The sequence below is a fragment of the Aspergillus pseudoviridinutans genome (genome assembly GCF_018340605.1).
Source record: "Aspergillus pseudoviridinutans IFM 55266 DNA, scaffold_2, whole genome shotgun sequence".
NCBI lineage: Eukaryota > Fungi > Ascomycota > Eurotiomycetes > Eurotiales > Aspergillaceae > Aspergillus > Aspergillus pseudoviridinutans.
Window position 1 is genome coordinate 3690736 of NW_025091282.1, and position 24149 is coordinate 3714884.

At 50.2% G+C, this 24149-nt stretch overlaps 9 protein-coding genes across 9 annotated transcripts; 3 read left to right on the plus strand and 6 right to left on the minus strand.

The window, feature by feature from the left end:
* Nucleotides 1–1016: 1016 nt before the first annotated feature.
* Asppvi_003345 (uncharacterized protein) lies at nucleotides 1017–1529 on the plus strand (the record flags this gene model as incomplete). The annotated part of the gene is made up of 1 exon (XM_043299310.1): nucleotides 1017–1529. A coding segment is annotated over one exon (513 nt), but the record flags the coding sequence as incomplete, so codon positions are not given.
* Nucleotides 1530–1988: 459 nt separating this feature from the next.
* On the minus strand, nucleotides 1989–3662 carry Asppvi_003346 (3-oxoacid CoA-transferase; the record flags this gene model as incomplete). Its single annotated transcript, XM_043299311.1, has 4 exons — nucleotides 1989–2656; nucleotides 2709–3095; nucleotides 3142–3336; nucleotides 3398–3662. The coding sequence occupies 4 exons, from the start codon at nucleotides 3660–3662 to the stop codon at nucleotides 1989–1991; spliced, it is 1515 nt and encodes a 504-aa protein (XP_043155246.1).
* Nucleotides 3663–6155: 2493 nt separating this feature from the next.
* Asppvi_003347 (FTFMHR domain-containing protein) lies at nucleotides 6156–9063 on the plus strand (the record flags this gene model as incomplete). Its single annotated transcript, XM_043299312.1, has 7 exons — nucleotides 6156–6231; nucleotides 6289–6343; nucleotides 6428–7505; nucleotides 7561–7683; nucleotides 7733–7783; nucleotides 7843–7967; nucleotides 8022–9063. The coding sequence occupies 7 exons, from the start codon at nucleotides 6156–6158 to the stop codon at nucleotides 9061–9063; spliced, it is 2550 nt and encodes an 849-aa protein (XP_043155247.1).
* Nucleotides 9064–9503: 440 nt separating this feature from the next.
* Nucleotides 9504–10115, minus strand: Asppvi_003348 (uncharacterized protein; the record flags this gene model as incomplete). The annotated part of the gene is made up of 1 exon (XM_043299313.1): nucleotides 9504–10115. One exon carries the CDS (start codon nucleotides 10113–10115, stop codon nucleotides 9504–9506), a length of 612 nt encoding a protein of 203 aa, XP_043155248.1.
* A 711-nt stretch (nucleotides 10116–10826) lies between these two features.
* Asppvi_003349 (NAD(P)/FAD-dependent oxidoreductase) lies at nucleotides 10827–12160 on the minus strand (the record flags this gene model as incomplete). The annotated part of the gene is made up of 3 exons (XM_043299314.1): nucleotides 10827–11816; nucleotides 11880–12005; nucleotides 12065–12160. 3 exons carry the CDS (start codon nucleotides 12158–12160, stop codon nucleotides 10827–10829), a joined length of 1212 nt encoding a protein of 403 aa, XP_043155249.1.
* A 403-nt stretch (nucleotides 12161–12563) lies between these two features.
* Nucleotides 12564–14808, minus strand: Asppvi_003350 (putative GARP complex subunit (Sac2); the record flags this gene model as incomplete). The annotated part of the gene is made up of 5 exons (XM_043299315.1): nucleotides 12564–12605; nucleotides 12652–12687; nucleotides 12741–13525; nucleotides 13581–13875; nucleotides 13930–14808. The coding sequence occupies 5 exons, from the start codon at nucleotides 14806–14808 to the stop codon at nucleotides 12564–12566; spliced, it is 2037 nt and encodes a 678-aa protein (XP_043155250.1).
* A 593-nt stretch (nucleotides 14809–15401) lies between these two features.
* Asppvi_003351 (Eukaryotic translation initiation factor eIF-5A) lies at nucleotides 15402–16181 on the plus strand (the record flags this gene model as incomplete). The annotated part of the gene is made up of 4 exons (XM_043299316.1): nucleotides 15402–15413; nucleotides 15595–15858; nucleotides 15924–16056; nucleotides 16117–16181. The coding sequence occupies 4 exons, from the start codon at nucleotides 15402–15404 to the stop codon at nucleotides 16179–16181; spliced, it is 474 nt and encodes a 157-aa protein (XP_043155251.1).
* A 4316-nt stretch (nucleotides 16182–20497) lies between these two features.
* Asppvi_003352 (Yip1 family protein) lies at nucleotides 20498–21557 on the minus strand (the record flags this gene model as incomplete). The annotated part of the gene is made up of 4 exons (XM_043299317.1): nucleotides 20498–20573; nucleotides 20624–21329; nucleotides 21401–21452; nucleotides 21513–21557. The coding sequence occupies 4 exons, from the start codon at nucleotides 21555–21557 to the stop codon at nucleotides 20498–20500; spliced, it is 879 nt and encodes a 292-aa protein (XP_043155252.1).
* A 339-nt stretch (nucleotides 21558–21896) lies between these two features.
* Asppvi_003353 (TBC domain-containing protein) lies at nucleotides 21897–23258 on the minus strand (the record flags this gene model as incomplete). Its single annotated transcript, XM_043299318.1, has 3 exons — nucleotides 21897–22792; nucleotides 22848–22979; nucleotides 23030–23258. The coding sequence occupies 3 exons, from the start codon at nucleotides 23256–23258 to the stop codon at nucleotides 21897–21899; spliced, it is 1257 nt and encodes a 418-aa protein (XP_043155253.1).
* Between the last annotated feature and the right edge of the window lie 891 nt (nucleotides 23259–24149).

Consider the following 24149-nt stretch of genomic DNA (forward strand, 5'->3'; position numbering starts at 1 on the left):
CCCCTTGCGGCAGGCAGTACGTGCCTGCGCCGAATCCAAGTGGTCTTGACTGTGGATTTATTGGAGGAGATGCTACTTACGCATATAGTCCTCACTAAGCACTCAGAGGATTCCAGTGAGAAGCGTGCACAGTTATCCAACCCGACATCTTTTATTTCTATAGCCGCCAGGGGGGGACGCTATAGAAACATCGATGATCTCGAAGAGCATGGATTTGACCCAGTTTGGACGAGCTGGGGGAATATCCTGGGGTCCACCGACTCGCCCAGCGGGAGCCACAGAAGGCCTGGGCATTGTTCCAGAAACATTCCATCTCCAGATGGATCGAGTGTAACAATGTGATGAAGGCCCTGGCACGGTTGGCCGCCCAGCTCCATGATTTGCTGAATCCCTCGGTGCTGGCTGCCCGAAGTTCGAACTGATCCACTCCTGGGGGATTGTCGAAGCTACGGATGACCTCGTCGAACATACTAAGGCCTTCGCAATCATAGAGAAGCTCATAAACCGCTCCACGTAATCACCGGTTAAAAGGACTGCGACCCGTCGGAGCATTGGGCAGGTCTTGAAACATTAAGTGTTATTGGCGATCCATCATGGCAAAATTATGACCGGAGTTGGAGCTACTGCCCTCGTGTCGGCTCTGCTGCCGTTACTCGTCAACCCACTGGATAACTAAGTGCAGGGTCTGGAGCCACTCAAGAGCTTCAAAGCAAAGAGATACATGAGAGAGCCAGAAGCTATCTCCAATTTGGCACCACAACAGGTTATCTTTTTGAACACGCTGGGTCCGGCTCTAAAGACAGCCTAACAGCCGAGGAATCTGTTATCAGAACGTGGAGCAGCAATCCGAAGACAGACAGTTGGGTGGGACTGTTCTTCACGAGACACTGGCTATCCCGGGGAGATCCCAGATGATACTGCAGAGTATCTCGATGATGGCAGAGGCGCAGGTAAGTTTCTAGCCATGAAATGACGAAAGAATCTCACAGCTAACTACCACTGAAGCAATCCTTCAGCCCCAGGAGACGTTCAAGTCAGCCTCCGAGGTGACGCAAAAGCAGTTCATGATGCTGCGCATTTACGCGCTTAAAGGTGTGATAAAAATTGTCCGTGGAAATCCAGGCGAACCTATTCGACCACCAGTGGAAACCCGGCACGCTCTCTCGTTACAACCGGGCGGAAAGAGAATGGTCAAAGATAATAACCCAGCGCTGTATCCGTGGGGGTTGCCTGCGACCCGCCTGCTCCTTGATGTCAAAAGCCATCCTGAATTCACCGCCGACACCTTATACACACCCGTTTTCCGCAACTTCCTGCGGTTGCTTGACGATTGGTTCGTGCTTTTAGGTCTGGAGCGATGGCGAGATACAGCCAGCAGCCTTGTTACGGCAGCCCCAAATGGGATTCCTCGCTTCATAAACCCAAATAGCATGATATCGTTGAAGCTATTGATGACCCTGCATTTACCATCTAAGATGAGGTACGGTTGGTTCTCTTCGGGGCAAAGGTTGGATCTCTCGTGGATGTAGAAGGAGTACGTCGTCCGGACATGTCTTTAGTCTACTGGTATTTGATGAAATTCTTCGCAATTGTGGTCATATGCGCCAGTTTATAAATAGATGGGTGTCTTGTGAAATGTGCTCTAGTAGTTCACAGGCGTCTAGTGCGTCTAGTAATCAGATGGCAACTGTGGTAGATCCTGTAATTACTTTGTATTGTTGAGTGGTTCCAAACACTTAACACTTATGGCTTGACAGGTGGAACAGCATGATGAACGGTACAGATATCTCTATTCCATTGTCTTTGGAGAATACTATATCCTTGCGACACACCTTGGTGTCCTTTTGAAACAGTGCCTAGTCATCCGGACTTCAGTACCTGATCACTACTGATGGCACTACACATGCACTAGATGAGACAGGTATCCTGACGTTCAACTCTATGGATATAAATTCTAAATTACAGGTAATGGATCATGCATGCATCATTTAAAACGTTCCCAGGTTGTCAGCGACCTTGAACGGAGCGGCAGTCTTGCTGCGGATCTCCTCGACGGTCACGCCCTCGGCGGTCTCGGCCAGGGTCAGACCTTCCGTTGGGCTGACATCGAAGACGGCCAGGTCGGTGATAATCTTCCAAACACAGCGAGGACCGGTGAGAGGGAAGCTGCACTCAGGCAGGATCTTAGGGTTGCCCTTCTTGTCGGTGTGTTCCATGGTGACGACCACCTTGGTCTTCTCGGGGTTGGCGACGAGGTCCATGGCGCCACCGACACCCTTGACCTTACCGGGGAGCATGAAGTTCGCCAGATCACCGTATTGGCTGACCTGCAGGGCGCCGAGCATGGTGAGATCGATGCGGCCAGCGCGGATCATACCGAAACTCTCGTGGGAGCCGAAGACGGAGGCGCCGGAGCTCAGGGTGACGGTTTCCTTGCCCGGGTTAATCAGATCGGGATCCTCTTCGCCGGGCTTGGGGTAGGGGCCCAGACCAAGGATGCCGTTCTCGGCCTGGAGGACGACTTCGACGCCTTCGGGGAGGTAGGCGGGGGCGATCAGGGGGATACCAATACCGAGGTTGACGTACATGCCATCCTTCAATTCCTTGGCGGCACGCTTGACGATGCGTTCGCGACGAGCGGTGGCCTCGCCGGATCCTGGAGCAGTCAGCAGGGGAGATATAGCATCAGGTGTTAGAAGCATGCGTACCAGCCTGGAGCATCTCGCTAGGATCCTTGGCGAATGTGAGCTTCTCGATCATGGTCTTTTCCGTGCTCTGAATGACCTTGTTGACGTAGATGCCTTGCAGGTGAATTTCCTCGGGAGACAGCTCGCCAACCTCGACAATGTGGTCGGCCTCGACGATAGTGTACTTGGCGTTCTTAGCCATGGCCTCGTTGAAGTTGTTCATGGCCTTGCGGAACTGGCAGTTACCAAGCTTGTCGGCCTTGTGGACACGGATCAAAGCGTAGTCGCCGAAAATCGATTCTTCCAGGAGGTAGTTCTTGCCGTTGAACTGCCGGACTTCCTTGGGTTTCGAGTATTCCTTGACGGTGCCATCTTTGTTGTAACGGACAGGAAGTTCACCAGTTTGGACTGCTATTGTCAGCTACGTCCTTAGACCACGTAGAGCAAAACCTACCAATTGTTCCATAAGCCGCAGGAGTGTAGAAAGCAGGGATACCAGCTGCACCAGCCGCACACTTCTCAGCAATAGTGCCTTGAGGGGTAAGTTCCAGAGCGAGGTCGCCGTTCAGGTACATCTTTTCAAAGACCTTGTTTTCACCGATGAACGAAGCAATCATTTTGGTAATTTGACCAGACTCGAGGAGTTGGCCTGAGAATGTCAGCACCATCGTTTCCCTTAGCGAATTGCTTCATGATGGCGAATAACATACCCAAACCAGCACCAGGCATTCCAGCATTGTTGGAGACGACAGTCAGATTCTTGATATCGGGACGATCACGCACAGCATTGATCAGGGTATTGGCGACTCCGGAGAAACCAAAACCACCGCACAGCACAGTAGAGGAACCCTTCATGTCCTTGATGGCCTCCTGAGCCGACGCGCATACTTTGTCGATGGCTCTCTTGTTGGCGGAGACAGAGAAATTCCGCCGCCCCAAGATGGGGCGGAACACCGCAGGAAGAGGTCGCGACATGGTCGGACCTAGATCAGTTGCTCAATTGAATGAGTCAAACTGAGGAAAGGATAGGTAGATCTTAAAGGAAGGGAAGGGAGAGAAATAAGAGAAAAGACGGGCAAGAAAAGAAGCCGACGACGAAAAAGAAACGCCGCCGGCTCTGGGGCAGCTGGGGAAGCTGATCGGTATGTTCCGTAGGCATATTATTAACTGATTAACTGAGGATTATGGAGCTTCTATTGGAGAACAGACGTAAGGAAGAGAGAGAGCAAAGCATCGGCTAGCAGTTGACGCCAAACCTGCCGACAAAGCGATTATCCGCCTGTCAGTACTAGACTACTACCTTAGTTAGTATGGCGGGTACAGTAGTACTGTTTTGCCGCCTTCCGAAGCCGGTCTCACCCCGATAGTAAGGTACCGACTGCGTACCGCTGGCATCGGTAATTTACAGGTGTCAATGGGAGTATACTCCGTATGTGGGAAAGCGTTCAAACCACCTGCGGGGCCACGGGGTCTTCAACTGGAGCTATGGGAATTATTGTTCCTTATTGAATTCCCATAGACGAGAATGAAGGTTAAGTAGAGGTTTCCCTTCAGAAAGAGAAGAGTCCTTGTCGTCAGTTAAACGCTTCTTTGCCTAACTTTACGAAATGTGTGGAATCCATAATATCCTGTAATGTCTGCAAGTTCTCTTCCGACTCGGGATCCACATCGGCAAAGGACAATGAGATCTCGGCTGCGGGGTTTGCCGGCCTGAGGCTCCCAGGCTGCTGTCGAACTACTGCTTTCTGTACACAATAGAAAGGAACTTCAACACAAGGAAGATGCGAATCATCTTCAAGTCTGGACAGAAATTTTATCTTCCTGAGTTAGAAGCTGTAAATGTAATAGCTTATCGGCAGAGTTCTTCTATACTGGTTCTGGTTGTGAAGCGTCAATTGTATTATCATGAGCATAGAGAACTCAAAATAATACAGATTTCTGGCCAGTCACTTCGATGACTACAAGGCCGTCTCATACCTGTTCGATCAACCGACTGTCTAGATGTCCATCAATAGAAGCCGATCAATCCGCATCAGATCCTCCACATACAGATCTCAGCGTGGGGCAAGCTTTGGCAACTCGTGTTGATGCCCCACATTCGTATACAGTATAATCGCCACATGGACATGGATCTAGTTCCTTCGGTGCTTTTCCTTCAAGAGGATTCAAAAGGACATTGTTCCCACACAAGTGAAGAAAGGCAGCAGCAGGTTACTCACAAAATCACCCATCAGTGCAGCTATTTCCAACGGTGGGCGGTTCGCTGCGAGCTTATGGGCTCTCCATTGCAGTTTCTCCCTATTCAGGAACTTGAAAGTTGACATTTGACAGATTCAGACAGAGTCATCGGGTCGTTGATGGTAGAGCCTTCATCAGCTTTGTCTTGATGCCAAAACTCATGTTGCTTTCCATGCAGTATTTCCTTCAGGCCTGCCATGGATTACCAGAGAGCTCTGTTAAAAATCGACCAGCTTGATGGATTTGCGGCAAAGCTGGAATCTGATGATTCAGTCATCCAATTCAGCTATCATGAGTGCCGAATCCTCGTCCTGTACAGCGAAAGAAGGAGGCAGATAACTCGCACGAGGGCACTGCAAAACGAGGCGTCCAGACAGAGCAAGCGCCAACTGACAGGGACATTCTTGCCATGACTTGAGAGATTTGAGAGTCCACAATCCCACCTCCTGTGAGAATACGTGCGACTTGTCAGCAATTGGTATGGAAACCGTACGATTATTGTTGGTGAGAGTCAGTCAGGTCGATGATTCGGGAACTGAAGTCTCCACGACTGCCGTTCAACAAGCGACCCCACTCGCATCATTAAGACCCATGGGAGCATAATTGTTATGCTCTTGACCCTGTGTCATACTAATAATTAATTCAATGGTTGGTCGTGGCCAGTATTGCGAACCCTGGGTCGTTCGTATCAGGAGGAAAAATACCCCATGGGGCAGCAGTCAGCCCCAACAAATAATATACTTTTTCTCATTCGGCTGTTCTCCGAGACGGAAGAAGAAGAACAACAACTCATCACATTAATCATTAGGATGGGAAAGAATATGATAGCGATTCGTTAATAAGTCGTCCCCTGACTGACTGAGAGAGGAATGCACAAGTCAGAAGCGAGAATACTGCAGCTAGACGACATTACCAGAGTCGAGACCACCTGACAAAACAGCAACACCAACTAACCGGATCGGTCATAACGTGAGCAAACGGGACACGCAACAAATCACAGAGCGATCCCCCTCACTGTCGGCCATTACCTAAGGATCTTAAGGCACCCGAAGGATCCTTAGGTCAGTCACGGACTGGCCAAACTTCGAAGATCTTGGTTTCACTCGGAGAGTTTCCTGTTCTCCATCCCCCTGCAGTTTCCCACCTTCATCAGTCTTCGATAATGTAGCATTACTCTTAGGCATCCAAGTCATCCTTATTTATCCCCTCGCGGTCCCCGCGAGAACCATCATGGTTTTGAAGAAGTGTAACATCTGTGACCGTCGGTTCAAGAAGACGGAACATTTCAAGCGTCACGAACGGTCTCGTCAGTAGATCTATCTATCAGTACTGAGGCAATTGATTCTAATGGCTCTGTGGACAGACACCAAGGAAAAGCCTTACGAATGTAATGTCTGCCACAAACGATTCTCTCGAAGGTGGGTCATGCACGTGTCATATCTGCGCTCTATATAAGGTCCTACTGGATCAGGAAATTGAAGACGCTAATAACTCCCCTGCAGTGATGTCTTGAGTCGCCATGCAAAAGGCCACAATGCTGCGTCGTCAAACGCAACCAACGGTGTGGTGAAGAGTGACCAGCATCATACTTCATCTAGTCAAGCGTATGATCAACAACACTCGCGTATCAACGACAACGGCCAATTCATCCCGAGCATCAACCAGGTAGGCGCACAGCAGGCCCAAATCTTGCCGTTTATACCGCGCGAAATCTCCCTTACAACGCCGGATGGGCTTCCGTCATCGTCTCTTAATTGCCTGGCCGACATATCTGCTCACCAGGCTCGGTCTCAACCCCAGCTCAACCCCATGGTGATGGATCACCAGCAGGCCTACCTCGGGTGGGGTGATGTCACCGCAACCGAGCCGTCCCCGTACAGAGCGCCCGTATTCGGCCCAGTGCCGAATGACATCCTTCAATTCTGGCTGGAACCCCGGGGCGACACCGCCTCAAACCCTAGCCCGATAGACCTCATGCGCGACGCCAGTGTGGGTCTCGTGGATGACCAGACATCAGCGTCGCCTAGAGCGCGGCAGAGTGGTCATCCGGTTGAAAACCCAAGAATCCAATCTCCGAGCAACATTCCCAGTGAGAGATTTGCCAGAGTACAGCGGTACTGGCTCACCCCAGCAAACAACACCGGGCGCCTGATGAACACGCTGTGGCGGGATGTAGCCACCTCTTCCCTAGAGAATATCCTCGGGGTGTACTCAGGACAACCCTTCAATAGCCCGTCTGGGCTCTCAGGAGATTTGAGGTACGGGCTCGATGAGGAATGCAGGCAGAATCTTCTGGCCACCTTTGGCCAGGCTCGACTTAGCACGTCAAATGACGCTTCGACCGCTTCACGCATGTCTGAGGCACCTTTTGGTTCTCCGCAAGCCTTCCCTCCAGCTGAAATCCTGGATATGGCACTCGACTTGTACTTTCGCAATTTTCAACCGCTAATACCGTTCATTCATATGCCTACATTCTCTGCAAAGAGGACTCGTTCACCAGTGCTCTATGTCATGTGTATGATTGGTATGATCATTCTGGGTACAAAAGGGACAACATCATTTGTCTCCAAGAATTTCAACGTAAGTCCAAATGGCTGATCGTCAAGTGATATTGCTAAGTTTTTGTGTTTGCCAGTTGGTGCTTGACAAGATCACCGGAGAATTGGCCAAATGCGCAGCAGGAAGTGAGACCCCTGTCGGTACCGTGTCTACTTTTGCCGCGGCCTTTCTTTTCCTCAATTTGGCGGCAATGACCGGGGTAGAGTTTCCACCACTGAGTCCGTTGAATTCTGCTGATTCCTCCACAGGAAAAGGAGCACATTGCTAAAAGCCAAATGCTGTATATCAACCTTATGACTGTAGGTCTAATCCTCACCTGTCTCATTATATGAAAGCGATAAATGCCAACCGCCATCAGACTGCGCAAAGACATGGGTTGTTCGCTGCAACGGAAGGACAAATTCTCGACATGAGTCTCTATGAGGCAATTCCCGATGTTGATGCAAGATGGAAAGCATGGAGCAAAGTCGAGTCCGTGAAGAGGTGCGTATCTCAACTGTGGAAAAGGAGCCCAGCTCCTGCTGACTCAGTGTGCAGACTTATCATCGGACTTCTGATGCTCGACTCCTGGTACTCATCCTTCTTATCAACGAGCCCCATAATTGTACCAGACGCAATACAGTTTATTTTACCGTGTGACGGAGCGATCTTTGACGCGAAAAATGCCATGCATTGGATGCAGCTTATTCGCATCGGCAAGCGAATTTTGATGCCGACTGTGGTTGCTCCATCGGAAAATGTCGATCTTCCAACGCTAGATAGCTCGGTCGACGGTTTGTGCATGCACGGCGTGTTGGCCATGGTTCAACTCCGGCTCTGTGAGGCTTACCACCGCCTATTGTYCAACCGAGCAAATTACCCGTTCGCGCCCTGCCATACCTACGCTATGGACGGCCGTGCAAGATGCCTCCCAACGCTTCAGCTGCAAATAGCTGATAAATATAGGGAGGCCCTGGAACGACTTAATCCGAATGCCCTAGTCATGTGGCACAATATGTGCATGACACTCACTGCGGACATCCAGATATTCGAACTGGCTGCGGGTCGGTCAGGTCCTCTGCCAGCCCGGAAAGCCCTCGATGATATCGCCGTGTGGTCTCAGACACCAGCAGCCCGAAGGGCGTGTCTGCACGCCGCCCAAATATACAAAGCCATGGTCAACCGCAAAGCATCAGATTACACCATGTTCCACTCGGTGCTCGCACTCTTCACTGCGGCGCTCGTACTAGGACTGTATACATTCATGGCGCCACGTCCGCCAGAGACAACTGCCGGATGCATTTCCGTGGAACTCCTGGACGACATTGACTGGCAGCAAGTGGGACGAGAGGGTTTCACCAGCTTTATGGAACCTCGCGGTAACCATACATTCACCGCTTCGGACAATTCGACAGTCAATTTCATTCGTAATGGCGGTACATTGTACCTTCGCGGAATCCCAGTGCAAGGAGGCTATCAATCTGCGCGGCGCATACTACTGGACTACGCGGGGCTCCTGAAAGGCTCTGGGAGATGGAGCGTCCGAAAGTTCTCTCATGTCCTTCACATAATGAGCGATGTCCTTATGGATATGGAATGAGGTCTTGTCGACTGCGCTTCAAAGGGCTATCAATTGGACTCTGCATGTCTGATCAGGGGATATCCAGTTATTGATCACTCTGGCTATGCCTGGATCTTTGATGCGAGGTTCTTACGAACTTATTCGTCAGCTCTATCTGGCAATTGTCCACGAAATGACTCCACGGTTCTGTCCACCTCGCTGGAAGACTTGCGTCGGTGCCCCTTATTCAGCAGCTTCGTTATTGACAGCACCTTCGTTAACTTCAAGATCTATTGAAGACATGTATTATGATTATGCTACGATGACCATTGACAGCGAAGCGCTTCTTCGTGTTTAATGACCTCTAAGATAACGTATGGGGAAGCCTTTTGAGTTCATGATCCCAGCGATTGATTGGCACCTGTACGTCTATATTATTTCGTTATTTACAAGCTCCTACGAGGGTGAAAACAAGACCATCACCACTGCCAAACCCGGCTCCACAGCTTATCCAACTCCTCCGGCGAAGCAATGACGCTCAGCATATGCATTTGCCCATCGCGGAGATACGAATCTCCCTTTGGATCACCGGTCAACACCACCCTCGGACAACCACAATAGGAATCTCCGAACCACACTGCCTCCCCGTCTCTGTCACTCTTCGCCTCAACATGTGCGCCCTCGGACTTAACCGACAACGGTTCATTGGTCTCAGTATACTTGGAGACGCTCAGCCCGTTGCACCGCGCATCAGGCATGTGCCACACATCTTCCAGGACAAGCTTGTTAGACCGAGGATCACGAGGTCCGCGCTGGACCTGGAGCTCGACTGTGCCGATGCCCAGGACGCGCGACCGGCCGATCTTGCCTGGCGCGCGGCGGTAGGAGGTGAAAGTGGAGCGGTTTTTGGCGTAGTGGCAGTTGCCGCCGACGACGATCCAGTCCCAGCAGCGGTTGTATTTCTGAGAGGCGGTGTGGGCGTTGGCCTTGCGTCGATAGTGTGAAGGAGTGGGAGTTGAGGCTCGTGATTGTGAATGCGATTGTGTCTTCTTGTGGACCTTGGGGTCTCGACGACCATGCACTTCAGCCATTTCCACGTTTCTCAATGAGAGAAAGAGAGAGTAGATGCCACAGGCAAGAGAATGAAATGAATCAAGTCAACGTTTACGCTGACACTACTAAGCGATCGACAGATGTATAGATGCCTGCATAAAACGTTGTCTACACTTATAACCGCCAACATAGGCAATATTAATACCCATAAGCCCCGTGGCAATCTCCTACCACATGGGGTATGTATCTCCTATAGGGCCGAGCAACACGTTATCCATGATGTAACCATATCAATGGTGTACTCTCATTGCATCGGATGATCGATATTCCAATTGATACGGAGCGACCCATAAAACCACTGGGAAACTCAATCTTCACAGTGAGCCATTTTGTCGGCCGTGGGGAATAGCTATCTCCGCCCTTGGTCTGGCCCATATCTTTGACGTCAGGAACCGGGGAAAGGGGATGGGACGGGAGATAAGCTTGAAATTTGGTTTATGGTAAGATTGTTTACCCGTGCACTGAATATGTGTTGACATTTCATCATCTAGAGGAGTATTCTTTTCTTGTGAATGAGCTTCCGGCAGAATGGAGAATGGTGTCCGTATTCTACATACGGTACTGCAGTAGTGTAAAAGTCTTCCAAGTCCATTTATATGTCTATTTGTCGTCCTGTATATAAAGTAATATGTGCACACACAGCGGGTATAGTACCAACAACGCTCAAAAACCAGTTTCGAGGTCACTCTTCACTTATAGAGAAGACCCTCGACCATCTCCGCAATGGCAAGCGAGCTCGTCAACCCCGGACTCTCGATCCCTAGTAGATTGATGAAGCCCGGAAAACCCTCCTCCTCCTGAATGACAAAGTCCTGGAACCCTTTGCCCGTGTTGACGGCGCCGCCGCGGCCCAGCTTCGGCCGGATGCCGCAGTAATCCAGACTGATGGCATCCGGGTCAACACGGGGCAGGTACGCCTTGATCTCCGGAAGGGCTTGCTGCAGCCTCGCCGGACTGGGCTTCAGGTCCGTCGGATCATCCACCCACTCGACATCTGGTCCGAAGCGGATCCGTCCCCCCAGGTCCAGCGTCAGATGCGTCCCCAGCCCTCCATGGCCCGGCAGTGTAGCAGGGTAGACCAGCACGGAAGTCTTGGGGAACGAAGCCGAGTACGAGAAGTACGTGCCCTTGGCGTAGAACGGCGTGCGGTGCCGCTCGCGCGGCAGGACCATGTTATTGATCGCGCAAGCCCCATTCCCCGCACTATTGATGAGCGTCTCCGCCGTTATGGACGTCTCCGCCCCGTCCGCCGACACAGCCGTGATCCTGTACCCGTCGCGACCGCCATCCAGCGCCTCGATCCCCGTCACGTTCGTCAGAAACGCACAGTCCCCGCCGCGGTCCTCGAAGTCGCCCTGCAGGTACGTCATGAGCGCGTGGCTGTCGACGATGCCCGTCGTCTCGCTCTCCACGATCCCCGCTACAGCTTGGACCTCGGGTTCCCGCCGCCGGGCCTCCTCGCGGCCGACGAGCCGCGTCGGTACGCCGAGGGTCTGCGCGAGCTTGTGTGTTCCGAGAGCGGCGGCCCATTGTTCCTCGTTCTGTGCGACGATCCATTTCTTCGTGTTGCGGTGTGGGATGCCTTGTTTTGCGCAGAGGTCGTACATCATTTGCTTGCCGCGGATGCAGAGTTTCGCTTTGAGGGAGTCCGTCCCGTAGTATATCCCCGCGTGGATGACCTGATCATTCAGTGATCGTGTTAGTCCATATGCGTAGAAGTAAGAGCAGCAGGGATCAATCACCTCGGAATTGCGACTGCTCGTCTCGGTCCCCACTGCATCATGCCGCTCCAAGAGAATAGTCGATGTATCCTGTCTCGACGCCAATTGCCGCGCGATCGCAAGACCTACAACACCAGCTCCAATCACCTTGTTGTCAATGAGTATTTTGTCATTAAGATGAATGAAAGGCTTGGGAGGGGCTTTACCGCATGTGTGACGTCTGCGCTGGACGCCCGCGTGCTTGAGAAGTTGCGCCGTGCGAGGAATGGCCTGGATACAGCGATGCAAGCGCGCGTAGCCATCGCTGTGGCTGTACTGAGACTGTGCTCTTGTTTCAGGGTATGTGCAAAGTGATGCCCTCTGAATTTCACACGATTGAGAGATAAATCATGGCTCAGACGTAATAACCGAAGTGAAATCGGGATGAGGCCGATGGCCGATAAGGCCGCGATAAGACTCCATTACCCGAGTCTTGCTCTCGCAGCCCTCATGAGTATTTAGAGGCTTCAAACATACACTCTACGATGAGCACTTATTAGCTACGMTCTAGTTGTTAGTTAATTTGCATTCCTAGCATGCAATGCCGGTAGTTGCAGGTCAACGGTCAGACCTTATGAAAATATTCATGTACAAATATGCCATTTCGCTATGAAGATATCGTACAACCCACTCTATATAGGCATGTGTAATTCACACTCATAAGCTCTAGCCCCGTTTTCCAACGTTCTTGAGCATCTCATCCAGGTGCTATAAGAGTCAGCGATGTCCAAATTCATTCTCGGAAGCTGCATACCTGTTTCTGTTCTGTTGCTAATTTGCCTTGGGTATCCTGTGCTCATGTCAGACTTCAGACGCATCTGGGGGGTTAATGATCCAGCTTACACTGATGATGGTCAAAATCAAAGAATAGTTATTGAACAAAAATTTCTCCCTTCTCTTTGCGTCACCCCCGCTGCGACTAAGTTTGGTCAGCAGGCCATCGAATTCAGCGGTCAATCGCTTCAAACTGTTTGCGACAGGTTCGTCATCCCCGGCATCGCTGCTCAGCACTAATATCCCGTGCAGGAGTTGACCAAACCGCTGTGTGAGAAAGTGGGGGGCTGAAGATTGGGTCAAGTCATCGCCTCCAGCTAATGACAGGGCAGAAACAGCACTGCGACCGGTGTTGGACGCCACTCGCTTCAAGGATTCCCGGTGAAGGTCCATAATAACTTGGAATCGGGGCCAAAGCTGCATGTTGGTTCCGTTGATATAGGAATCGGCAACAGGCACTTTCCGCCGTTGCAGTTCGAACGCCGCTTGCTGGTTCAATCGCACACAGATCAGCACCCCCAATGAGTCTGTAGAGTTCTCGATCAATTGTTTTGTTAGACCTTGCCCCACAGCGAAAACAGGTTCGAATATCTCAACCGCCTTCCGAGAAATCTGGTGGAAGGACAAAGTGGAAAACATCTCTGTCATGAAAGAATATTCAGCCGATATATTGTCCACCAGAGCCAGGTTGAAGTTTCTGAAAGGAACTTCAATTCCATGGAACGCCTTATCTTCTTCAGCGAGATATGCTGACAAGGCCATGTGGTTACTAGTCCGAACTATGTCAATACGTCTCCCCAGCGAAAATGGGTCATGCGCAGCGGACCCAGAGCGACCTGAGGAGATGATATGCCCTATGAAATATAAGCCTTGACTGCAGAGAAGAGCAACTGGACAAACATAACGAACCTGTCTTCGGCGCGGAAGAGTCTCCCCCCAGTATATCGTTCCTATCACTCGGATAGACTTTGATCTTTTCAAGAGCTTGCAGATAGCGAGTGAAATGGGAGAGATAGTACCAGCGCATAGTGTTAATGTATGCTTGCGTAATCTCTCCCGTAAGCTGAGGGTGAGCTCGGGAGATATAACTGTACAAGTCTTTAAACTTGACCAAGCGTTGCTGCTGGATAATTTGAGCATTGATGTTTGGAGAACGCAATGCTCTGATCTGGGATACTAGGTAGTCCCGGATCCTTTCCACTGCCTGTCACTCTCGTCAGCACGGACTCGAAGTCTGGGCCCATAGAAAGATACTGACTTTGTTCTTGATATCGTTCAGAAGCGGTCGCACATCTTCAATTGCTTTTGTGCTACTGCTACCAGAAACCTTGGCTTCTATACTCGTCATGCGTGCTTCGATCTCATTCAGGGCTTTGACCCAATTCTCGTCAATGGGTCCCTCGGCAATCAATCGAACAGCTCTCGGCGAGATACTGATTTCCTCAACGGCAGGTCCAAGAAGTTGCTCTACTTTGCGCCGGTTCTCCAGCATCGCATTCAACTGTACAGACCGAGTCTGGAGAGTCTCTATCTCAGCCGAAACAGCACCAAGCTCACTTTGGAAGTCACTCAGATACATCTCAACCGATTTTGAGACATCATCACAACTTGTGATGGCAGCATGTAATTCCTGATACTTATCTCTTTCCTTCTCAAATTGCTGGAGCGTCTGTGCACCGACATCAGTAGACGTAGCTCTCCGTGGCTCGCCTACTTGAGATACGAACTCCTCAAGACTAAGGTCTCCGAAGTCTATCGACTCAACCAAGTGCAACGGCTTTGCTTCAGGGGCTGACGTCTTCAGACACTCGTTTGTCTCTACGTCGCCCTTTTGCTTTCCAATAATGTCCTTCAGCACCTCGAGCGGATCAGCTACGTCAGAAGGACGGGACCTTGCAGCGCCTTGCTTGAGAACCGAGCCATTGACTCCGCGTGCGGTTGCCGGCAGAGAGGTGGTCGAGTCACTTGGTGTCAGCAGAACGGATAACGAGGAGCCTTGCCGGTTCTGACTCGGACGGTTGTTCGGTGGAGCAGGCGACAGTAGGGAGGAAGATCGTCGGGGAGCAGGTGAATTGCTGCGACTATCGAAAGGGACACCGGCGGGGGTGGAGTGGCCTGATATGCGATCAAGCCACATCTTGCGAAGCAGGCACGGAAGAGCGTGCGGATATTGAGAAGATCACAGCCCTCATTGAAGTCAAGCGAAGGTTGTCTGCGGAGTTTATAGATCTATGCCTGCCAGGCTCTCCGCACTGGAGGCATGCAATGCAATTGATCCCTAATATCTTCAGCAGCTCAGTCAATTCAGAACTGACAGCTTACAGACATAGAGGCATATCTCAACAGTCTCTCCAAGATTAGAAGACTGGCATGCACAACATTCTACGCCATCTGTTATCAGGCTTCCTATCACCAGCTGTTTATGGGCAGGTCGAGATGCTACAGTTGGGGCCAGAGACCACAAGTGCAGCATGTCCGAGGCTAAACCGGTTTAGGGACTAGCGACACAGGAAAACCCCGCCACAACAAAACTACCATTTTTTTCGCAGGCGATTTGTCGATTTCTTTTCGCCCATTCCTCCACCGTCTCCTCTAAACCCTCTCGAAACTTTTTCCTCTTCCCTTTCTTCTTCCCTATCCCCCTCTATCTTAAAAGAAAAACAAATCAGGTTTCGTCCTGTTCTACTCTCATTAATCCTCCATTCTCATTCACCCTTATACACATTCACCATGGCTGACGAGGTATGACTAAGTCTTGATTCACTGTGTACTTGCTGCGTTCCTACTCTCAGGCAGCCCCGCATCCATGCACATGTCCCCTCTTCTGCTTCATACCTCAATTATGGAGCGACCAAGCAACGACTGTTTTCAACTACCATCTCATTCAAACTAGACAATATCAACTGACATTTGTTTCTTTCAGCATGAGACCTTCGAGTCTGCCGACGCTGGTGCGTCCGCGACCTTCCCCATGCAGTGCTCCGCTCTGAGAAAGAACGGTCACGTTGTCATCAAGGGTCGTCCCTGCAAGATCGTTGAAATGTCCACCTCCAAGACTGGCAAGCACGGTCACGCCAAGGTTCACATCGTCGCCATCGATATCTTCACCGGCAAGAAGTTGGAAGATCTTTCTCCCTCCACCCACAACATGGACGTTCCCAACGTCACCCGTCGTGAATACCAGCTCGTAAGTCAACCTGCCAAAGCCAGGTCAATTTTCACCTCCAGATGACTTACTGATTTGCTTTGCAGCTTGATGTCACTGACGACGGTTTCCTCTCCCTTATGGACGAGAACGGTAACACCAAGGACGATGTCAAGGTCCCCGAGGGTGAGGTTGGTGACAGAATCAACAAGATGTTCACCGATGAGGGCAAGGACTGCAGTAAGTGCCCGGCATTGCGCCTTGAGTCTTGGATTGTTTTACTGACGTGGGATACCCTAGACGTCACCATCCTCACTGCCATGGGCGAGCAGGCCTGCATGGATGTCAAGGAGGCTCCCAAATAAATGATCCCAACACTTATGGGCCTCTTCTTACTCCGTCGGCCATTGTGTCTCCAGGGGTCTCCTTTTTATGTATGTCCTTAAGTTCATGGATGAATCGACGTTTTGGGCGATTTATGGCATGTCTGTTGCTTGACTTATGTCCGCCAATATAGCCTTGGATGTACGCTGCACCAGCAAAAGGAATTGCTTTAAGTTGACAGCATCACGTGCCCTCTGCCAGGAAGCGGTCCTACACTTACGATAGTTTGACGATCAAAAAAATTTACAAGCCTAATCAGGACAATCATTGTCATACGCGTAGCTCTGTGTAATTCTCTCTTTCGGATTTCAGGCCATTTTTCTCTGTTTGAGCTGTAGGGTGGATATCCTTTACCAGAAAAATTATTGAGATATTTCTAGGTTGTCAAATTAAATGGTTCTGACCAGTTGACCAAGATATGAGGTATCAAAAATTTCTTCTCTGGTAGAAGTACCTATGGACCGAACCAAATCCTGAGGACTTCTCTCTCTACTCTTCCACCCCACCAGACCATTCAAGAATGAACACAGCCGCCCTGGATGGAGTACACCACCCGAGGGGTTTGTGGGCAGGACGGGTGCCGTGAGACTCGGTATTATCTAGACAACGGTCTCTGGTTTTGCAGGCGGGGTCATCAGCAGGAGGTACGGCCAAAGCAGCCCAACCCCGCCTTCTTCAAACGCATCACACTAGAACTTTCTAAGTTCTGATGGTTAATTTTTTCTGCAGGGTTTACAAGTGGAGGAAGATCCCGACGATTTCGGCACTCAGGGCAAGACAAGTCGCGTAAAGAAGGCTGTAGCTGAAAAAGGCCATAAGAGTGAGCATCCGATAACCATGTCTGAGAAGATTGTACATTTGTTAAGGGTGTGCTAGCGTATCGTGGTCGACAGGCGTACACCCTTTTCTTGCAGATTTATCAATTGATTCTGTGGAAACAATGTCACGCGTTGGTTCAAGGACGAGGCTTTCCAGCGCAGCTTGAGGTAAGTAGAATTACCCATGATTCACCCAGCCATCATCCCTGATAAATGTCTGACCGTTGAATTCAGGTTGTGGTCCGAGATCTTTGGGCTCTTCGTTTGGAAAGCCTGTCAGAGCGACTCAACGACCCTGCTGAAGATGATAGAGAACCTGAACTATTCAGTTCACAGCCTGCCACGACGCTTGATGAGCCCGAGGGAGCATTCAAGCTCAGTGGGAGAGCGACTCAATGGCCCAGATTGATTGACACAATCGGGCTGTGTTATTTGGGCTGCCTGCTCATGAGGCTGCCTGTCACTATTGGAGAATTTCATCGGTAAATCTTCCTTACCGTTCATAAGAACGAGAATGAGCATCTGACTTGGGACTCTCCAGGATGCTTATGCGAGAAGATATTCCTTTCATCAGAGTTCTCAGATCAATCCCACGGGAGATGAGGGATAAACTACCCCAGGAGTACATCGCTCTCTTGGAGACTACTGTAAGCTTCTACCTTTATGAGGCCGACTCTCTCAGTACTGACCCTTGGATAGAGATTGATAAAGGCCGAGCATCTTCACAAAGCGACCTTGGAGCTATCGCTCTTGTACCACATCAAGTTTGGCGTCCAATTCCCTGCCCTGAACACACCGGCTGTGTTATATCGCTATATCAAACGTCTCGCGCTACCAGGTTCGAGTTGTTCATGCTTGTTATTTCTCAGTTCGCAATCTTCTAACTTTCGTGCAGTCGAGGTATACCCCGCTGTTAAAAAGCTCCAAAGTCTCGTGGGCTTCACATTTGAGTTTCCAACGAGCGTCCCCGGTAGAAGTCGGCCACTTCATCTGCCTGAAGTCCAGCTTATTACACTTATTGTTATTTCTACTAAATTGTTCTTTCCATTTGACGACATCAAGAGGTACCCCGTATCCACGCGGGAACCCAGCGCACAGGTGCTCGACTGGAAACTTTGGGCACAAGTTCAAAGACACTTCGACCGACGAGAAACGGCTGGGGGCAGAATCGGAAAGGGGAATGAGATACTTGTCACTGAGAAAGACGTCTTCAACATGACTCCGGCCCAATTGGATGAATACATGGACTGGTACGAGACCAGTTGGCTCGATCAGAGCAGAGGTAAAGGGTCCCTTGCAACTCCGTCCTGCGAGGTTTGACGAACGCTAATCCCCAGGAAGTCTTGAATCCATTAGCAGACTTCTTCCCCATTGGTCCGACAGCCCCAGAAGGCCAGGCTGTTGACGACTCCACAGAAGGAGATGATGAAGCTATGCATGCTATGCTGCAGACAGTTACGAGCCAACTGAAACCAAGGAAAGCTATTTCTGATCCTAAAGCCGACGTGGCTCGCCCGGGTTCATCGTATCCACGTTACCGAACCGAGTCCGATCTCCCAGAGATGGCAAGATCTTTCTACGAAACTGCTGCTAAAGTAGCAGGGGTCTCTTTGTCCACACTCGTTAGAGCTGTATCGCAGACTGAGATCAAAATCTCTCGGTGGTTGGACGATAAAAGAAGGATTGAGCATCATGGAGATCCAACGGAAATGGACGTGACTGACGAAGCGGGCACAGAAGATTTGGAAGCCATGGAGGATGAGGATATGTCTGGTTTGAGTGATGAGTCCTGACTTGAGATATGCTAGATAGCAATTCCTAGCTAAGTATTAAGCCATACTGTGCCTCAGGCCCTTACCGGGGAAAGTGAGTGCTTTTCTTGGAGGAAGGAAGTCAGCGATTTGAGCTACAACAAATTCAGTCACTGAACATTCGATGAGCATCCAGCAACGTAGGCAAGTCCTAGGCAGGTTCTAGGCAGGTATGTTAGTTGGGACTTTCGAAGTATGGAAATTGCGGAGATAACCCGAAACGGGAAAGTGGCACTTGCCGAAGGGCGGCTACTAGAGGTGATGACGAAAATAGGCATTAGGGTTTAGGGTATCACGGTGTCGGTCCACCTAGACTAAGCGAGAAATCCTCAAATTGACATTGCCTTCTACGAACGAGGATACAGCGATCGTCAGCCAGCAACAACGAAAAATCGCAACCAGTACGTACAGCATCATGCCCTTCTACGCTATCTATTTGACCTATGGATTGCGAGCTAACATGATCTTTTTTCTGCGATTTTACAGTGCAGATGTAGGTCTTCCTGAGCCGTTCCGACCAAACCAGTGCCCATTTGCCCAACCTCATCCCATTCATCGACTCGATCTACGCGGAACATCCGGAAAAGCCATGACTGACAAGTTTCGATCAATAGTTTCGTCAAGACCCTGACGGGTAAGACCATTACCCTCGACGTTGAGTCGAGCGACACCATCGACAACGTCAAGGCCAAGATCCAGGACAAGGAGGGTATCCCCCCTGACCAGCAGCGCCTGATCTTCGCTGGTAAGCAGCTTGAGGATGGCCGCACCCTGAGCGACTACAACATCCAGAAGGTACGCGAATTCTCTATCGGACGACGCTTGGGTTTCGTTTCATTATACACGTGGGGTATTCTCGGATGATGCGGGTTGTTCGCTGGATTGCTGGACTTGGTTTCCGGATTCTCCGGCAGGGAACGTCTGCGCTACGGGATGATTGGATTGTTACGGGGGATATATGGTTATTGAGAAGGATATGTTGGGCTGACCGGGCTTTTGCACACATTTAGGAGTCCACTCTCCACCTCGTCCTCCGTCTGCGTGGTGGTATCATTGAGCCCTCCCTCAAGGCTCTCGCTTCCAAGTACAACTGCGAGAAGTCCATCTGCCGCAAGTGCTACGTACGTCTTTGTCCCGATCGCTCGACCCGACCTACAGGGGACCCTCGCCTTGAAGACTTTGCTAACTTGATCTCTGAATAGGCCCGTCTTCCTCCCCGTGCCACCAACTGCCGTAAGAAGAAGTGCGGTCACACCAACCAGCTGCGCCCCAAGAAGAAGCTCAAGTAAACGATTTCTATCTTGTTACGGTTTTTCTGCGTTGCTGGGGGAAAGAGATGCTCGGAGATATGACGTGATTGCTGCATGGGAGGTTTTAAAAGGCGTTGGAATGATGAAACATTATAGCCGAAGTCACATATTTTAGTTGACCCCTCTCGAAAGAAGTTGCGCAATCGAACATCTGTAAAATTCAATTTTGCTCTCTCGATCCTATGCCGCGGGAAATACGAGTACAAATTTGCGTTGAAAAAGAAACCATGCAGAGATATATGAGACTTGAGGTACAGAAAACACCCAGGTGAACGACGCTGTGCTGCCTGAGCCAACATCGAGCCTCAAAGGACACCAGATAACCATTGTAAAATCGAACACATTCGGCCCTCTCACATCAGAACATCCGTCTCTTGTCATCATGGTCGTCATCATCGTGGTCCTTGTTCTTCTTGGAAACGGGGCTTGCATGCCTGCACATCGTTAGTAAAATGATCAGTTGAGCCAAAACAACCCGACTTACGCAAAGAACAAGATCTTGATAGCAATCGCGAAACCCGCATGGAGAACAATGACCAAGATCAAGAGAATCTTGCTCGTCTTCGCATCCGTAGCACTCAGAACAGGGTACAAGTTCCGAAGCAGGAAGAAGACCGTCCAGCCGAAGCCAACCCCCACAAGAGCCCAGTTGAGCGCAGTGAGAGGGCTCCAGCTCACCAGCGCGACAGCGATCCAAATCAGATTTGAATATCCATACAATGCCCAACATTCGATCAAGTCCGCGGTGGAGCTACCGAACCAGCGCAACGCACCCCACAGAGCGATGGGGATGACGCCCGTGTACCCGTAAACCAACCCCGCAGCACCGGAAAGAAGGGTAAAATCGTATTCGAAATGCTTGTCGTTGTTGTTCGAGAGCCATTGCGAGATCGTGCCGGTTAGGAAGAGGATGACGACTACCGTTGTTGCGATCCAGAACGGACCGTACAGGTCCGCGTTACCTTCCAGAACGTCGAGGAAGTTGGTACGTGGGTACAGCGCCGACACACACCGCCGGAATACCTCGTTTGTATCGACATCGAAGAACTGCGAGTAGTAATGGATGGACCACCAGGCATGCTTGGAGGGTGTGCCGCCGGGGGATCTGTCGCGGCCGCGGGAGGTGCCTGCGCCGAGGAAAGGAGCGGAATCTTGCTGGGCTTTTGCGCTTCGCGGATCGTTTTCAAAGTCTGTTAATTGAAGTTATAACAATCAGTACTTGAAAGATGGCAAAACAGAGTTGCTTGTGAATTGGACCTACTGGATGAGTGGAATTCGAGGTCTTCCTGGAGGTCGGTATGACCGAGGTCTCCCTAGAGCAACATTAGACCAAGTGTTCGCTAAGATATGAGCATTTAAAATGAATTGTTTACCTCAGCGTCGACATCTACAACGACATCATATCCCCTGTTTGCCATATCGGCTTCCTGTTCTTATAATGAGCTGTTGTTGATCACGAAGAGAGAGGTGCGGGAAATTAGAGTACACATCAGCTGTCACGGCACTATTGATAAAGCCACACACCAGCCACTAGCTACTGTGGAGACACCTTACGTATGCGAAGTTATGCTAGAATATCAGCACTATGCGACCTAGATAGTCTTGGGCGCAGAAATGAGCCTTGACGATTTGATATATTGAGCAAGATTATTTTTGATTAATGGTACTAGTGTACATACTCGCACATTTTCACAGGTGTTGGCGCTCTTCATGTCTCACATCTGCCGTATCTTATCGGCACCATGTTGGAAGCGCAGTCACATCGAAATCATGGGAAGCCACTTGCGGAAAGTCGTTTTCAATCCAACGAAATACGACCACAGGGGTGTATCCAGCCCTCTCTTCCGGATCCAGATAGACATCGCTCCAATAAAGATGGCGACTGCCACCGACCCGATGGTCCTCCTGTTATGCCATAAGAAGGTGAGGGCCTTTTCTCTTAGTTCCTCATTGTGCAGCTGTCGTATTTGTTTCTCGAACAGTCGTATAGCTTCGTCTCTGGTTTGCTTATTGAAGGGGTCCCGTGAAGATTTGAGCACACTGTGCTTAGATATCCTCTTCCAAGCCCCGAAAGGCAAAAGCTCAGGTGGGTAATCGTAGAACAGTCGCACGGCGCTAGATATGAGGCTATCCAAATCAAGAGGGTGTGGTAATTTTGAAAGAGTAAAATGCAACATCTCAGGTTCGTCTGCAGGAATCTCCAGTAGCTCCTTCTTGCGTGAGAGTATAATCGCTGCGAAGAGGTAGATAGAAACGACAGGCTCCGTAGCCAGGAGGAAGTCAAACAGTCGTGCAATGTCGCTGTACTCCTGGATATCATGGGCATACAGTGTGAGTGTTGCCGCAAGGGCAAAGAATGGTTTTATGCCTCCGAGATGCTCCCGCAAGGCCGGATCAGCTTTCTCGATAATCGCTGGAATAAGTTGCAAATGCTTCAGCGCAGGGGAGAGAGACGGCAGCATATAGTCCCGGATTCGAAACAAAGAGATATTTGTCACTGCTGGGACTGCCTCCTTTTCACCAAGCACCAGAAGCAGTACCTGCACGATATCATGGTACCCCTGGAAGTAACAAAGCATCGGGTACTTCCGAAGTACTCTCCTGATGAGAATGGATAATTCGTCCTTCTTCAGCAGCAGTTCATCCTCAGCGCCTATAAATATGTTCAGCCAATGATAGCGAGCATTTGCAGGTCCTGAGAGCTGTACATTGAGGATAGTACACAAATGACCGATTTACGTCCAGTTGGACTTGGTCTTCATCTCCATGCGAAGGCAGGTCTTCCCAGGATGCGAAATCCGAGTCTTGTACATCTCTATCGCTTCGAAGAAAAATGGGCCCTAGATTGATGTTACCCAAGATATTTTCTATCTGTTCATTGGCAACTTACAAGCTGATCGCCTGAGGTCATCGTTCAAGAGACCGCCCTGTGAGGTCGCATACGAGACGAGAGCATCTAAATCACGTAAATCGCATGCTTTTCGGATCGCTTCCTCTTTCTTGGACCGAGCGATATCCTCATTGTCTGGGTCCAACAACTTTTCTTGGGAATTGTTTCTAGATATCTCTTGTTTTTCGTCCAAGGGCCCTTCTGGCTGTGTAGTGGAAGGGTCATTCATTTTGGCAAATGGATGGACGAGAGCTCGCTCCTTAACACGAGGCACCAAATCTCATCTCTCAACAGATTGGGATAGGCCTGTGGCAGCAAATTCCTGCCAAGATAATGAGAAGGGCACTCTTCTCGTAGTGTTCTGCCTGGAGGATTAAGACAGGCTGGGTATTACGCAATAAAGATGAGCCTCCTGAATTGAAAACGGAACATTGCCACAGGCGAGGATATTTACTTTTGTAATTCCTGATCAACACCAGCGATCTGTCTATAGGATGGTGAACAGCACCAAGCGCGCATCTGAAGGCAGTAATCAATGTAGGAGCCGAGTTTCCTAAGTTGATGCGCAAAGCCAGAAATGGCAAACCTCCGGCCTCAGGCCACCATCATCAGATGTCCCGTGATTTGATTGAACCATCCACCGCCCGAAGGAGGGAAGGGAACAGTTACATATTGCTGAGCTCTGACGAGGGTGAAACCGTGAATCTCCTATTATATCTCCCATCTAAGGAGATATTGGCATTGGTTCTGGTCTATGCTATCACGAGTTGGACTGTGGCTTAGCTGTGGAAAGAGCAGAAACGCCGGGCTCCTCCGCACCAGCCATAATAGTGGTGCACTACAAGGAGGGGCATAGAATAAGATACTGACTATTCTTCGACAAATTAATAGTGGCAATTGAATTGCTGCGAGCATCATCTGAGTCACAGCTGCAGTCCGTTCCAAGAGCTTTCGTCAAACTTTCCTGGTCGAATTCATCGTTCTGACTTAGGATCCGAAAGGAAAAGTGAAGGGCGTTATTGTTAAACACACATAGCTCTTATAGTTTTGCTATACTGTAAGTGTTTTTGTCCGTCGGTAATTGCCCCTCCTCACCTGGCGGATGTCTTACTGACTTGTC